This window comes from Phaenicophaeus curvirostris, chromosome 5 (assembly GCF_032191515.1).
Source record: "Phaenicophaeus curvirostris isolate KB17595 chromosome 5, BPBGC_Pcur_1.0, whole genome shotgun sequence".
Taxonomy (NCBI): Eukaryota; Metazoa; Chordata; class Aves; order Cuculiformes; family Cuculidae; genus Phaenicophaeus; species Phaenicophaeus curvirostris.
The window spans coordinates 46708925-46725841 of record NC_091396.1 but is presented as its reverse complement, the minus strand read 5'-3'; the positions used below and the strand labels follow the sequence as shown (position 1 = coordinate 46725841).

General features: G+C 39.4%; 1 protein-coding gene across 32 annotated transcripts in view; it reads right to left on the bottom strand.

Moving 5' to 3' along the window:
* The window catches only part of NRXN3 (neurexin 3), a 960997-nt gene that overhangs the window by 237576 nt on the left and 706504 nt on the right, over positions 1–16917 (bottom strand). For all 32 annotated transcript variants that reach the window (XR_011337550.1, XR_011337551.1, XM_069858542.1 and 29 more), the window contains one exon: positions 13631–13812. Coding sequence is in view for 30 of the 32 variants with exons in the window: in XM_069858542.1 (XP_069714643.1) it covers positions 13631–13812 (182 nt within the window). In the remaining 2 variants the exon portion in view is untranslated. The remainder of the gene's footprint in view (positions 1–13630; positions 13813–16917) is intronic.

The window sequence follows — 16917 nt, the reverse complement described above, 5'->3', positions numbered from 1 at the left end:
GCTTCTCTCCCTTCTAACCCAGCATTATCACTTAGCAGCAGCTACCACTGAAAACTGGAAAAATATTGAGTGTTTAAAGGAAAGAAAAGAATTCAAAGTGTTGAAATTATGATGAACACCACCACAGTGTAAGATAACTTAAAAGCCTTTGGTTGAGAATGCATCCTTTAAAATGATCACACCACTGCAGTAAAACAATTTTGAAACAAATGTGATTGGATGACATCTGTGTGCAGATGCACTGAGCTGGGTCTACACAGCCAACCAAGCTCTGAACCAAACATAGGGCACAAAGATATCCAACAACACTTGCAAAGAGTCAGCTTGGGTCTACAACAAAGTAGCAATGTTGATCTGGTGCAGCATCTGAGTGAATAAATCCTCCTGAACATAGCTGAACATTCAGGTGCAGAAGCAGTGAAACCTATCTGCAGCAGCAACTTGTGGACTTGTATGTTCAAATCTGCCTTAGCCCCAGGATATCCTCATTATGTCCCTCTGTGCTATACATACAGCCCAGGAGAGCCTGACGGGATTAGGGGGATCTGCTGGCACAAAGCATAGGAAATAATTGTCTGTAAATGCAGCTGAAAGATAAACATAAAAAACAAAGAGGAGCTGAAGGACAATATTGATGCAAAACAAATGGAGGTTAAACTCACATACGTGATTACACACAGATTGGAAAATAAGTCAAACTTTAAAATCATAGGAAAAAGAAATATAACAACTTTTTAAGAGAAACAGAACCAGAAAATCAGAAGGGATGAGGTAGATATGACACAGACAGAAAAGAGGAAGCAATGGTGTGATTGCCTGTGAGAGTAGATGACCTAAATGGACTTGATGACCTAAATAGTCCCCTCCCTGTCCTGTTCCTAAATTAAGATGTACAGCCAGCAACCCTGAAAGCTTCATCCACTTGTGAAGCTCCAAAACTAAACAATTGTTTTTCCTACGAGAAAGAAAGCATGTTTTTTACACAGGAAACAAATTCTGATCAGAATACAAACAGTGAAGATTTTTAAATCAATTTCGAGCACAACTTTCTAATATGCAAGACAGTCTAAAGTATATGCCTTTCTCCTACAGACTCCAATCAAAATGGAGTTCATCTCATTTGAGAAAAAAAAAAAGGGGTAATTAACAGTAACCATTGTAGGAGGACTGTATTAAACTGGGATCCCCACAAGTTAAGATTTAAAGAAATACAAATGAGAAACAACAACCTACTCCACAGAAACAGAGGAGATGAGAACATAGTGCAAGGGCACAACTGTAAGAACTAAATTTCTCCATTAAAAGAAACAGAGAAGACTTCCGTAGGTAAGGACATACAAGTTCTTCAAAGTAACAAGTACAAGAAGAAAATTATCCAAGCTCACAACAGGACAGAATCAGTATAGTTAGACTTTAACACAGGAAATTTAATCACAGGAAAATCCTGTCAAAGTAACAGAACAATGGACTAAATTCCTCTTGTAAAACTCTCCTGAAACTGTACGGGAGCAAAATCAAGTCTTAGCAGTGATTGAATGCAATAGTTCTGCAAAACTGTTATCTGCAGAAAGGTCCTGACAGTCCTATGCTCCCCATAATGTTTGATGCTGTGTAATATAAGCTTACAAACTCAACATGATCAGACTTAATTCCTGAAATCACTCTTCCTGCTCAGCTCTTCCGTGCACTCATACAACATCACCCAGAAAACAGCACTCAAAGGGAACCCCTGCTTCTCCTTGATATCTCCATAGCTGCATGGCTTAAATGCCTTTCAACAAGTCCCAACTTCTTACCACATGTTGCCCAGCACATTATATATGAGCAAATCCAGTGGCTACTATTGAACGGTTGCCTCTCTGTTCAGTTGTGGAGATGCATTTACTTCAATCAGCAATGCTGCAGCATGTGTTGCCCACCTGAATTGTAGCAAAAGATTATTACCACTGAGGTTCTAGTGTCTAAGTATATTTGGGATGCAACATCCCACCTATGACAGGATAATCTGCAGATAACAAGAACGTTTGTAAAAAATTGTTTTAGCAATGCACCCAAAGACACAGACTAAAACCTTCCTCCCTAAACAAGTGAGAGATCTCATTCTTATTGCTAGTTAAAATAGTATACTAGAAGCACAATATGGTTTGCTACGGAACTGATTAATCCCACCTTCTCTTTAAGACTGAGCAGCATCATACTAAAGGGTTTTACATGATCGAAAACCTGAAATCCTGTGTGTGGTATTGGCTTTCTTTGTCTAAAAGTAATAGAATGAGTTAGACATAATAAGACAGCAAAGGAAGCCTGAGTCAGTATAACATACTTCACTTTGTCACACTTCATGTTTTCTACTACTTAGCTTCCACAAACCACACTCCTCACATCAGACACTGACAAGAATAAAGAAAAAGCTAAAACTGGGGCTTTGTGTGCCAAAAAGTAAATTTGGACAGTAAGAGCTAGAAATATACTTGGTTAACAGGTATAGGCAAGAACATGCTAGGCTGATGCTTTACACTGGTCCAAATTATAACAGCTTTATGAGGCAGTCAGTCTGTTTCTGTAGGCTGCAAATTGCTTTAAAAACTTAAAAAATTAAACGTAGTAGGAAAAAATAAAGATATGACAAGATATTTAAGAGAGATTTCACTCCATATAATCTTGAGAAGTTGGCCCACGTGAACCTCGCGAGGTTCAACAAGGCCAAGTGCAAGTTCCTGTACCTGGGTCAGGGCAACCCCCACTATCAATTCAGGCTGAGAGATCAAGGGATTGAGAGCAGCCCTGCTGAGAAGGACTTAAGTGTATTGTTTGATGGAAAACTGAACATAAGCCAGCGATGTGGGCTTTCGGCCCAGAAATCCAGCTGTATCCTGGGCTACATCAAAAGAAGTGTGGCCAGCAGGTCGAGGGTGGTGATTCTGCCCCTATGCTCTAGTGAGACCTCACCTGGAATACTGCATTCAGCTGTGGAACCTTCCACACAAGAAAGACATGGTCCTGTGGGAGTGGGGCCAGAGGAAGGCCACAAAAATGGTCAGAGGGATGGAGAACCTCCTCTATGAGTAAAGGCTGAGAGAGTTGGGTTTTTTCAGCTTGGAGTTTTCAGGGAGACCTTATTGCAGTGTTTCATTTCCTAACAGGTTCTTGTAAGAAAGATGGAGACGGGCTTTTTAGCAGGGCCTACTGCAATAGGACAAGGGGTAACGGTTTCAAACTAGAAGAAGGTAGACTCAGACAAGATGCAAGGAAGAAATATTATATAAATGAGGGTGGTGAACAGGTTGCCCAGAGCAGTGGCAGATGTTCCATCCCTGGAAACATTCAAGGTCAGGTTGGACAGGGCTCTGGGCAACCTGATCTAGCTGAAGTTGCCCCTGCTTAATGCAGAGGGGTTGGACCAGATGACCTTCAAAGGTCCCTTCCAACCCAAAGTATTCTATGACAAGCTTTACTTGAAGCGGGTTTCAGATCACGTGCTTGCAGTCTCACCCATTTCACTTTACATAAGAAAAGGGAAGAGGAAAATGCATGTATCATTTTTAATATAAAAGCCTTTCAAACTAGCAGGAAGCCTTTGGTTCAATAATGCTTTATGCACTGAAAGGTTAACTAATGTGAGATACTTATTAGCACAAATAATACCACTTCAGCCTTGATCCCAACAACACACAAGCTAAGCAAGTTCAGGCCTCAGCAGCATTTAAATGGAGAGAAAAAACAAGCAACAGTAACAAAAACACCACACACCACCTGCTGCTGTAAAATGGGTCCTCAGATGTCATGGGCAATAGCAGGAGATGTTGGCAACAGCAGCTTTTCAAGGGCATTATCCTCTCCCAGCTGTTGGTATTGAATTGCTCTCTCAGGATGGAGAAGGAGGCACTGTCAGACCTTCTGATTTAAGAAAGGATGAAGATGTAGAGCCAGACAGCTCCTGTTCAGAGGCAACAGCTCTAGTTACATCATTTGACCTCTAAGGCCTCAGTTTCCTCATTCTATAAGGATGTTCATGTGCTTTCACAGAGATATTGATATATTATGACTATATGGCTGTTTTAAAGTATACGCATATATATGTTTTAGGCATTATAACAACTGTTAAAGCAATGCTTGTGAATAAGAACTCTGTCTCTTTCTTGAAAACTTATGGTCAGTGAAACTCACAAGTACTTGGATGTTCAAGTTTCAGCCAAACTGCAGTTCAGTGAACTGTTCTTCAAAATTGTCTCTGCATTGCTCTGGTAGAACAGGAAAAGGCAGCATTACCTTTCATTTTCCATGTAAAACTATGCAGAACTAGTCATTTATGTTCTCTAGAACAGCTGGTTTTCATCTCAGAGTCAGCTGCATATCAGTCATCAAGTTATCTTTTCCCTGCACTGAGTTTTGAAATCTCCTAGAATTAAAGTCAGAGCGCAATGAATGTCTAACATTGTTTGAATTAGATCAAGTTTATATTTTTCTAGTAAGATTCAATATGTTCCTGTTTAATATGTTCTTCCTAGAGGCTTAAAAGAGAAACGGTTCATTTCACTGTAGTTGATGTAGTAGCAAATAGTTGTTAACCTTTGATGAGAAGTTCACATGAGATACAAAGCTGGGGTAAATTTAACTGACAATTACCCTTGTTTAATTGCTTTTGAGTAGTACTCAGCATGTTTCAATGTGCAGTGAGTTATTATTGTACCCTGCTGCTATCCATTAACACAAAGATCAAGACTTTTATTTTATTTTTTTGATGCAACCATAGAGAAGATGATACAGGCTTTAATTATAAACAGATTTAATTTAGAATCTATTAATGCAATTTATCCAAGCATACAGAAGTAAAATGGATTGGTCTTGCAAAGCTTGTAAATATAGTGCTTCTTGTAAAGGACAAATATCGATATTGCCAAAAAGTCTGCAAATTCAAAATATTTTAATCTCTTTCAGAACAAACACTAAAACCTCACACTTTCCTTCATGTCTTGGTTACTTTAATAAAAGAACTTTATTGGAGATTGTCTGAGTTTGTTTCTTTGAACCAGCCAGAAACCACCCCACACTGCTTCACTCCCCTGTATTTAGTATTTAAAGAAAAACATCAAGAAGAAAAATCTAAATTTTCTCAACATCAAAAAAATCCCAGTATTTCCTCACTTACTCACTGACAAGTCTTTGTGACAAATTGTGAAAGTTCCAAATATTACTTCTGAAATAGTACGAAGAAGTACTGCAAAACAGTAAAAGCAATTCTGCTCAAGTTTTAGTGAAATTCAGATATATAATATAGCCCTAGATGACATATTCTACATAAACAATATAGTCACAGGAAAGAGTAAAATAAATAGTAAGCAAAACACAGTATTTGTTTAGACAGTGTATGAGAACAAGGAATAACATAATATTTATTACCATAAAGAGTATTTGGATAGATACTGTGAGATACTCAGATTTGATCATTTAATACCTAATAGCAATTCACAGAACTACAACAAATCTTAAAACAAACCTTGACAAATTAAACAAGTTTCAAGCTGCAGAATATATTTTAAACACAGACTATACATCCAGGGATGAATCTTTCTTATAAGCAAGCCCATTAAGATTTTTGCTTCAAATTAGGAGCATATTTTTTATTTCTGCACTTACACCACAGCAGTAGGATCTGACTTTGCAAGATGTACACCACTAAAACGGGCAGATGTGCATTCTGAAAAAAGCACTGTTAATTCTGTTCACTATACCAAATCATGATAGTCTTAGCAGAAATCTGCTTCCTTGATGACACAGCAAAGCTTTAAATCAGCAAAGGCAATGTATGAGATGAGAGTCCTGAGGGAACCGGCAGATGTGGTTGCCAAGTCACTCTCCATGATATTTGAAAAGTCATGGCAATCAGGAGAAGTCCCTGGTGACTGCAAGAACATTGTGTGCATTTTTAAGAAGGGTAGAAAAGACGACCCTGGGAACTACTGACCTGTCAGCCTCACCTCTGCGCCTGGGAAGATCATGGAACAGATCCTCCTAGAAGCTTCGCTAAAGCACATGGAGGACATAGAGGTGATTAATGGCAGCCAGCATGGCTTCACCAGGGCCAAGTCCTGCTTGACCAACTTAGTGGCTTTCTACAATGGGGTAACCACAGCAGTGGACACGGGTAAACTGACGGATGTGATCTATCTGGATTTTTGTAAAGCTTTTGACACTATCCCCAACAACATCCTTCTCTCTAAATTGGAGAGATATGAATTTTACGGGTGGATGGTATAGTGGATAAAAAACTGGTTGGATGGTTGTATTCAGAGTGTGTTGGTTGATGGCTCAAACTCCAGATGGAGATCCATGACAAGTGGTGTCCCTCAGGGGTCCGTACTGGGACCGGTGCTGTTTAATATCTTCATCAATGATATTGACAGCAAGATTGAGAGCACCCTCAGCAAGTCTGCAGATGACACCAAGCCGAGAGGTGCAGTTGCCACATCCAGGGGATAGGATGTCATCCAGAGGGACCTGGACAGGCTGGAGAAGTGGGCCTGTGAGAACCCCATGAGCTAACTGCAGGTCCTACACCTGCGTTTTCATTACACAATGAGGGATGATGTGATGGAGAGCTGCCATGCAGAGGAGGACTTGGGGTGCAAGATGACAAGCTTGACATGAGCTGGCAGTGTGCACTCACAGCCCAGAAGGTCAACCGTACCCTGGGCTGCATCAAAAGAAGCACGGTCAGCAGGTCGAAGGAGGTGATTCTGCCCCTATATTCCTCTCTTGTGAGGCCTCATCTGTAGTACTGTGTCCTGTTCTGGAATCCTCAACATAAGAAAGATATGGAACTGTTGGAATGGGTCCAGAGAAGAGCTGCAAAGACCATCTGAGGTCTGGAGCACCTTCTCTGTGAGGACAGGCTGAGAGAGTTGGGCTTGTTCGGCCTGGGAGAAAGAAGGCTCTAAGGAGAACTTATAGCCTTCCAGTACCTGAAAGGGGCCTACAGGAAAGCTAGGGAGGTACTATTCATAAAGGCTTGTGGTGATAGGAGAAGAGGGAATGGGTATGAACTGGAAAGGGGCAGATTTAGGCTTCTTGTGATCAACATAAAGAAATGGAGTACAATTAAGATGCAAAGCCTCAGCTCAAGATGACTGCTGTTCAAAACAAAAAGGAAGATGTGACTTAAAACTTACATTGTTAATATAAATAATTATAGAAAGGAAGTAAACACTTCTGACATGCTCTGTGAGATCTTCAGATCCTGTTTGAAATGCAATAGACTCTCTACCAAGTACAGAGCTAAATTACCCATTGTTGCATGGAGACAGTATTACCACCTCAGTCCTTGTGGTTCCAGCACTATCTGTCCCACACAGGTAGACAGAAACTACTCCATTGCATGCCACAGTGGTTCTGCTGGGGAGGCAGGATAATTTTTAAGGTACTGCAGTATATGTGTATGTATGTCACACCTTAAATGAAGACTATCTTTCCAATCTCCACTTACTTTAAATAACATGCAACCCGAGTTAGGTTAGAGGCATCCATAACTATTTAGTCATAGCTTCAAGAACTGACAGCACACAGCTACAAATGCTTATAATATATATATATATGAAGAAATCAAAAAGAGACTCTGCTGAATTTTCATACACTAAGATTAAATCAGACTTTCTCCCACTCTCTCATTCAATTCATTCGCCACCTTGGAAGGTTAGCAGTCATTGTTTCAAGACTTCATAGAATCTTTAAGGTTGGAAAAGACCTCCTAGATCATGAAGTCCAAACATCTGCCCAACACCACTATGCCTACTAAACCATGTTCTGAAGCACCATGAATACACACTTTTTGAACACCTCCAGGCATGGAGACTCCACCACTTCCCTGGGCAACCTCTTCTAACACTTCACCAGTCTTTCAGTAAAGAAATTTCTTCTAATATCCAAACTAAACCTCCTGTGACATGTTTTATGCCTATGTTAATCCTCAGGCTGCACCTATTGAAGACAGTATATTCAGAAGCCAATGCCAGAGAATTTACCCCTGTCAAAAAGCTACGTTTAGATAGTTTTTACATTGGTAATTACAGAAGACCTGCAGAGTACTCCCTCAGGTAGGTTGCTAGATTTTTGTCTTGGTGAAAAACGTCCTTAGACAGTCTAAGGATCCTGACATTATCATCTTTTGCTTGTAAGCACATTCTCACTCCCTCCCTTGACCAGTAGTCTAACCACTCTTGTTCATTACCAGTTTACTTCCTCAGCTGTGTCACACAAGATGTTTCCTACACCCAGCCAGTCAGTAAACAATTTCTTGCTTCAGAAAAGAAGCCTGTGCCTCACTTCTGGTGATCTACTGGCATACTTCAGTATAAAACACATTTCCCAGAATAGATGTCCCATATTGATGTTTAGGGGCTTATAATTTGTATTAATGTAATTAGGAGAAATGCACACAATTCTTTACTGTTTCTTAAATGAAATGAGACCTAATGGACATGAAACAGTTTGGAAAACTAACAACAGCTTATAGGACAGATGCTTAACCACTTCTGGTATACTCCAAGAAACATATAAAACTTAAAAGATTTAATCTACATTGGTTTAAGGGCTTAAAAGGCAAGAATAATATCACTATTCTGAATGAACATTAATGAAACAAGATCAAGATACTGTGGAGTGAAATGAGTTTCAGGTTAGTTATACAAATAAGAGTTCTATTCAAGGAAAAAAAAACCAAACAGGCCTAAGAGTGAAATATGCACTTTAAGAGAAACCTATAATCATGAGGACAGTAAAAGCAGCTAAAAAAAATAAATCCCAACACAAGATAGAGAATGGAAACAAATCACCCACTTTTTTAATGCTTTATAGCCTCTGTCGATATACTGCCTGCAAAATAAAACAGGCTAATTTTAAGGAAATCTTATTTCTACTTTCTTCAATATAAAAAATTCTCACTCTTTTAATGCTCGCTTTGAATTTGGCCTAAGAAAGGCCGAAACATTTTGTATTACAGCAACTGTGGTTATATAAAAGTAAATGAAACTGGTAATACATTTTTTCTCCATTTACCATGGGAACGCTGGAGCACCTCCCATACAAAGACAGGCTGAGAGTTGGGCTTGTTTAGCCTGGAGAAGAGAAGGCTCCAAGGAGATCTTATAGCGAACTTCCAGTACATGAAAGGGGCTACAGGAAAGCTGGAGAGGTATCATTCATAAAGGCTTGTGGCGACAGGACAAGGGGGAGCGGGTATAAACTGGACAGGGGCAGATTTAGACTAGACATAAGGAAGAATTTCTTCACCATGAGACACTGTAACAGATTGCCAAGGGAAGTTGTAGATGCCCCATCCCTGGAGGTGTGCAAGGCCAGGTTGGATGGGACCTTGGGCAGCCTGGTCTAGTGGGATGTGTCCCTGCGCATGGCAGGGGGTTTGGAACTAGATGATCTTTAATGTCCCTTCCAACCCAAACTATTCTATGATTTTATTATCTCTGTCTAACCCTTAAGGTATTCAGTATATTGTTCATCCTTCATCATAACCTGGTTATCTTTCTCCTGATTCCAATTCTTCTGCTTCTTCTATATCTGCTTAGATAACGTGGTACTGCCATTTTCGAGGGAGTCTCCAAGAAGACTTTCTACAGAGGAGCCATAATAGTCTCTACAATCATAAAATCCATAACACAGACATTGGAAATCACAAATCAACTCAACAAATTTGGCCAAACCTACACATACATTTTCATCCATTTATACTCATTCTTATTTAGCTGTGGCATCTCTAACTCATGGAAAACTTACATTTTCTTTTACTTATTGCTTAGGAATTAGAATGTTCTACTCACGCAGCCTTCAGTTGCAGCATGCTGCTAAGAGATGGATCCTCATTTGCTTGGGTCTACTTAAGCAAAACTTCTCCCAAAATCACTATCATTTTTGCCCAAACTCAGAGTTTACTTTTTACAAGTAATTCAGAAACTAGACCAGCCTCACACCACCATTCTGAACAGCCAGAGGTGAGGTGGTAGTTTACAATACATATCAAAATGAAAGACTGCAGAATAAAATAGCACTGCATGCAAATGGGCAATTTCTCTCTCCATAGTTATCAAAAGAATGATAACTGTCAACACCTACATTTGTCTTCCTCTTCCCATTTGATATCTATGAAGGTTTTTGCATGTTTTAAGTCATAAGATAGATGTAGTAGTGTAAGATGAATGAACATATAGAAACAGTCAACCACAACTCACACATGCCGTGTTTTAGGTATCCATTGTGGAAGGCAGTTCTCTGGTACAGATATGGACTTGGTACTCTGAATTAATTGTCACAGGAAAAAGAAAAAAAAAATCTCAAAAGGAGGGATTTGATGCTTTAACAACACTCTCATCCCACATGATACAGTCTGTTCACACAATCACCTCATGCTTCATATTCAGCATTGATCTGGATAGTACACAATCCATTTTCACAGGGCTGCCAGTATGTACCTCATTGTAAATCAGGAGAGAAAACAGTTTCAGAGGCTGTAATTTTCTGTCATATAAAACAGACTCTTTAATAAATTTCCACAAAATCTGACTAATCATTAAAAAATGAATCCAGCAGAACAACTATAAACTAAACAATCAAATATGTAACTTGTTAATAAGGTATCTTTCTTTACTTTCAATTTTACAAATATAAATTATAATGAACATTCCAGAACATACATGATCTTCAAAAAGCAGGCAAACTGTTAAATAGTACGAGCCACTTCCACAATCTTTAAAATAGTATCAGATCTTGGTAAGCCATAACCTATACTTGGAATTTTTGATTAAATTTCAGTTTAGTTGTGTACATTAGAAAAAAATTATCACCAGGTGGCTTTTATCATGTTATCAACAACAGAACCCCCAAGGAAGTGTGAGGAGGTCAGAATCCAGTAAACAGCACCCAAAATAAACTCTGTGACTGGAATATCCAGAAATGCCCCAGAATAAGAGGCCTTCCCAATATTCATCCAGGAAAATCCCTGTCACTTTTGTTATTATTATCATTAAATATAATTGCTACAGGAAAAGTGAAGTTGCTAAATACACATAAAATAAGTTACATTAACATCGGCCTTCCCTGTTTTAGAACCCATTTTCTCCTACAATTTGCTTTACGGTTTAAGTATTTGCATTTTTAAATTTTTCTTTTATTGTGAATTTAATCAGCTTTCATAGCTCTGATCTACAAATTTATTTGTCCCATGTAAAAAATAATCCTGATCTAAGCTCGTTTCTGTGACTTTGAACCCTAAAACAGAGATAAAGTCAAGAACTCAGTAAGACTTAAAAAGCTCCTCTAACTTTTTCATTGTCTGTAACAGCAAGCATATCAGACCATATTCTTTATTTGAACATGTAGGCAGAGTCAGTGATATATGTGATGAACAGTAATATCATATCCAGAAAGGCACAGCAACATGCCTTTGCTTCTCATGAATTACTGGCAAATCCTCCCAATCCATCCTGGCCACAAAAGAACATGAGAAATTAAAGCTGAACTATTTCTATATTTGTTACCACTGAACTGCTTCAGAAATTAAAACTGGCCAAAGTACACAGGATGGAGTCAACAGAACTTTCAGTATTAATATCAACCACAATTAATAGCTTTGACTAGATCTCTGAAATAATCTGAAACTAGGATCATGCCATTTAGAGTAGCGTGAACAAAATACATTGGGAGGAAGATGAAAATTTCTCATTCCTTTCCAAAACTCACTGAAAAGAAAGGGTCATGAATGGGTTTTTGGGTTTTTTTTGGTTTTTTTTAATAAATGCTTGCACTTTATGTTTGATTTCTTTCAATCTATCCAGCACAACTGGTTACAGTGTTAAAAAAATATAATTAATTAAAAGTTCACTTGGACTCATTTTTAAAGGCAGAGCTGATAATATTGAAGACCAACATATAGCAAAAAACTGTGTTCCTTCATCATTAATGTTGAGAAGACTCACTGTGCAAGTTCTTATCACAATACAGGATTAAAATTTCCATTTTGATTCTTGTGTCCATTTTCTCTCTTCCTTCCACACAAAGAGCCTCACTTCCATTTTCTCTGTACCATCCCATTAGGCAGCCAAGAGCAACAAGATCCCATCTTAGACTTCTTTTTTTAAGACTGAACAAATAAGTATCTCCACACCTCTCATCACATGGCAGGCATACTGTTCTGCAGTTAATTGTTAGCATTTCACACATGCTGCACAGTATCTTAAGAATAAACATTCTCTTGCTTAAACATAGCCAACCACCTTTACTCAATGTTAGTTACAGAATTCCAAGCCATTAGGCTTCACATTGTTCACTTCTACCAAGTTGTCTTCTGGAATTCTTTAGGGTTTTTGTTTTTTTTTGGTTTGGTTTGGGTTTTTTCTAAGAATACAACAAAGTGTTTTTCTTTAAAAATTGCCAAGATTTCTTACTTTCATTCCAGTACAAAACACAAAATAAATATTTGTATATATCTCAAAGAGAGAGAAACCATAACTGGTGACAGTCTAAACAGTTGAGGCCATATTTTAACCCATACCAACAGATCTGAATTTTACAATAAACTTCAAAATAAAACCACTTAGAATGCTAGTAATGAGCACTAGCACTGACCCTTGTTTCAGAACCACCCTGCAACATATCCACTGCTTCAAATGATTCTGAACGTGACAAATTCCATCAGCAGATTAAGACCCTCAATCACATTAGGTCTGTTTTGGCCCTTGGCATTCTTCCCGTTTACTTACATCTTCAGGTTTCCATGAAATGTCAACAACTCCCCAGCTTATTCAAAATCTACAAATGATCCATTCCCCTTCTGCTATGAATTAATGCATAAAACATTGGAAATAATCTGAGCATTGGATAACATGACCAGTTTCTACCTCTAAGCATCTTGGCTACTTTTTTTTGCAAAGGAGAACAAAGCAAACAAAACTGTCCTCCTCCCAAAGCATCACATAAAATAACAAACTCCAAAAGTTTCTAGTTCTAGTGTTCTCATTTTCTCAAACAATTCAAGTCTTCTGAAAGCCAAATTCACTCAAGTTTCCCTATATTTCCTCTCACAAAAAAACCAAAGTCTGTTTTCTTGCAAAGCCATGCCACACTAATGACATCAAGTTCTTTTTCTTTTGAACTATCCCACTAAAGCAAGCATTGGTTATATCAGCTTCAGGATCTGTTGAGTTCTCTCTTAACTTTCTCAGTGAGGAAGAAAACCAGCCCTATCACTCCATTTCCAATAATACACTGCACCATGATTTTAGCTGTATTTAGGATTGAGGATATGCCACAATAGATTAACACTGCCGCAAAATATTTCTAAAACTTTCTAATAAATTCTACTGCTATTGAATCTCATAAGGCTTTTCTTGTTTGTTTGTCCCTTACCCCTCCTTCTTCCAGTGCCAAGCTTTGGTTCCCTGTGCATCCACTCAGTAATTCCACAAAATACTAAAGAACAACTTAAATTGGTTAATCTGACAAGTGCTGAAGATACAGAGAGCACAGAGTATAACACATGCTATTCTGGACTAATAATTTTCCTGAAGTGCATATTCAGTTAACAGAAACCCAGGTCTGGCATAGACATGGGCCTATGCATACTCACTATGTGCAACTGCAGAAAATCACCAAGCCCCGGGGCACTGTCGATCCGAACCAGAATGCCATCCTTCACTGTTGTGCTGAAGCCCACAGCAAGACGGTCTGTTCTTGTGCTTGGTCTGTCATTAGCTGGCCAGGTGTACAGGATGAGACCTCCACTCTTCCCAAATATATATGTGGCACCAGCTACAAAATGAAAGAAAAAAGTATTAGTTACCCATTTCATTTATTTATTTGCCAGGTCTATTAATATCACTAGGACTTCCAGAAGAAAGAATATAAACAAGCATATGCTTTCTTTGGTTAAAGGAGTGAAATTGATTTCTCCTGCTAGACAGGCTACTGATAGCACACAGAATTATCCAGGAAAATTGAGTAGATTATGGAAATATATATTTCCAGACTCAACCAGGTAACAGAAGAGGACAACACATACTAAAATCCTTCAACTTGTGACAAATGGCATTATGAGCCATCTTTGATAACAGAAGTGATTCCACATGTGTTAAGACACCCATGAAAAGGTACTTTGGACTGCCCTCTACAAATTCTCGCATGTATTCTTCCTTCTAAAAATCCTGCAAGTTTTCCTTTGCAGAACAATGGCTCTGGAATGCTAGACATTTTTCCCAACATAAGGGGATACGAAGATGAAACAGTTTTTTATCAGGCAAAACATATCTATTCCTTCACCATTAGCCTTGCACTATTAGACCCAGTTACAAACAATGTGATTTCCTCCTTATGGGAAGTTCATCCTTCAGATGAGCATGGACTCAAGACTCACAACCACTTCTGGAGAGTAATCTAAATGTGCACGCCTGTTATTCAGAACATCCTCATCTTCCTACGCACATCACAGCAGGAGAACAAACAAGCAAGCTTCATCTGAAGAAAATTCTCTGTATACACTGATGAAGTACATTTTATTAGTTCCTAAATTCAGATAAGCAGCATTTAAGATAAATGAAGAACTTATCTAGAATGAATGATATTATTAGTGCTTAATATCCCACACAATGCCAGATAAACACTGCAGTTATGGGAAGAAAAAAAGAAACCACAACTGTTTTGGAAGCACGAGATTCAATCTTATATGGGGATTTAAAGGGAATATTTGGTAGCCCTCCTTGAGGCTGGCAGCTAAAGACTATTCACACATAATGGGAGACTATCCTTTCCTCAACACTTCATAAGACTTTTGAATCATAGAATCATAGAATAACCAGGATGGAAGAGACCCACCGGATCATCGAGTCCAACCATTTCTATCAAACACTAAATCGTGCCCCTTAGCACCTTGTCCACTCGTGCCTTAAACACCTCCAGGGAAGGTGAATCAACCACCTCCCTGGGCAGCCTGATCCAGTGCCCAATGACCCTTTCTGTGAAAAATTTTTTCTAATGTCCAGCCTAAATCTCCCCTGGCGGAGCTTGAGGCCATTCCCTCTTGTCCTGTCCCCTGTCACTTGGAAGAAGAGGCCAGCACCCTCCTCTCTACAACGTCCTTTCAGGTAGTTGTAGAGAGCAATGAGGTCATCCCTCAGCCTCCTCTTCTCCAGGCTAAACAACCCCAGCTCTCTCAGCCGCTCCTCATAAGGCCTGTTCTCCAGCCCCTTCACCAGCTTTGTTGCTCTTCTCTGGACTCGCTCCAGACTCTCAACATCCTTCTTGTGGTGAGGGGCCCAGAACTGAACACAGGATTCGAGGAGCGGTCTCACCAGTGCAGAATACAGAGGGAGAATAACCTCCCTGGTCATGCCGTTTCTGACACAAGCCAAGATGCCATTGGCCTTCTTGGCCACCTGGGCACACTGCTGGCTCATATTCAGTCGGCTGTCAACCAACACCCCCAGGTCCCTCTCCTCCAGGCAGCTTTCTAGCCAGACTTCTCCTAGTCTATAGCACTGCACAGGGTTGTTGTGCCCCAAGTGCAGGACCCGGCACTTGGCCTTGTTAAACCTCATCCCATTGGACTCAGCCCAGTGGTCCAGCGTGTCCAGATCCCTCTGCAGAGCCTCCCTACCCTCCAGCAGATCAACACTTCCACCCAGCTTAGTGTCATCTGCAAACTTGCTAAGGGTGCAAGTCCACAAACTTCCAGCTCTGGTTGTCTTTACGGTGAGCCTGGGAATTTGTTCCTTGACTTTGTTTTTAAAGACAAAACGAAAGATGAATGCTGCCCTCCAGCATTCATGAACGCCATCTGAGCTAAGCAAGACAGATATACAAGTGAGGAACTATTGTCGCAGATGGGGAAGCTGAGAAGCAAAAGCTTTCGGAATTCACATTCTGACTCGTACTCAACACTCAGAGTTAGAAGCAGGATTTTATAACTCCGTAGTTATAAAATCAGCCCCTGAGCTTCCTGGAAAATATGGCTAAAATTGCTGTCCTATGCCAAAATCTCCAGACAGGTCAGGAGCAACACTTCTCAATGCTTCAGCCACTTACTGCACCTCATTTTCTGAGTGCTATTATAGTTGGTCACAAGCTACAGAACAGCAGACAAAAATAACCAGCTTCCACTGTTGCCTTGGGCCCTGGGAAGAAGTATTTGTAGAAAGTATTGGCAATTACTGGATACATTTTCTAATCTGAGTGTAACTACAGCTGACACTGGGGTTTTTTTGTTTGTTTTGATTGGGGTTTTTTAGTTGTTGTTTTTGTGTTTACTTTCCACACTATATATCAGCCAACAACATGTAGCAAGTAACCCTAAAATTTAATTAGCTATAGAAACAGGGGGGATCATATACAGGTAACTTCTACAATTGCCTACAAAGCTGCAGTTCCACTAAAGCACTTTATGACCTGTATTCCAAATAAATACTGTACATCAGTAGAAATAATTGATACACTTCACCCTCACTTAAGGGGCTTCATCTAGACATCTCAGCAGATATTACCAAAACAGACATCAAAAACGCAGGCACACAGAAAGGAAACAATTTGTGAAAAGCTGACTCAATGGCAGAGTGAATATGAATCCACACTTCTTTCCTTCCAGGTGTGTACATACCTGCCAGAACATGCCCTCAGTAAAGTCAAACAAATGCATGTGAAATTAGTGTTAGATGACTGGGCAGCAAATAATCTACATCTTCCCCTCATGCACAGATACAATAACAATCTACTATAAACTACATTACAAATACCCTTTTTCAGTTCATCTGTTGGTTCTAAGAGCTGAGTGTATGCGCATCACAGATTGAAACAAGGCATAACAACGTGTTAAGCAAAACAAGATGAGTTTACTCATTGTTGATAGCTTCATAGATTAAAACCCAC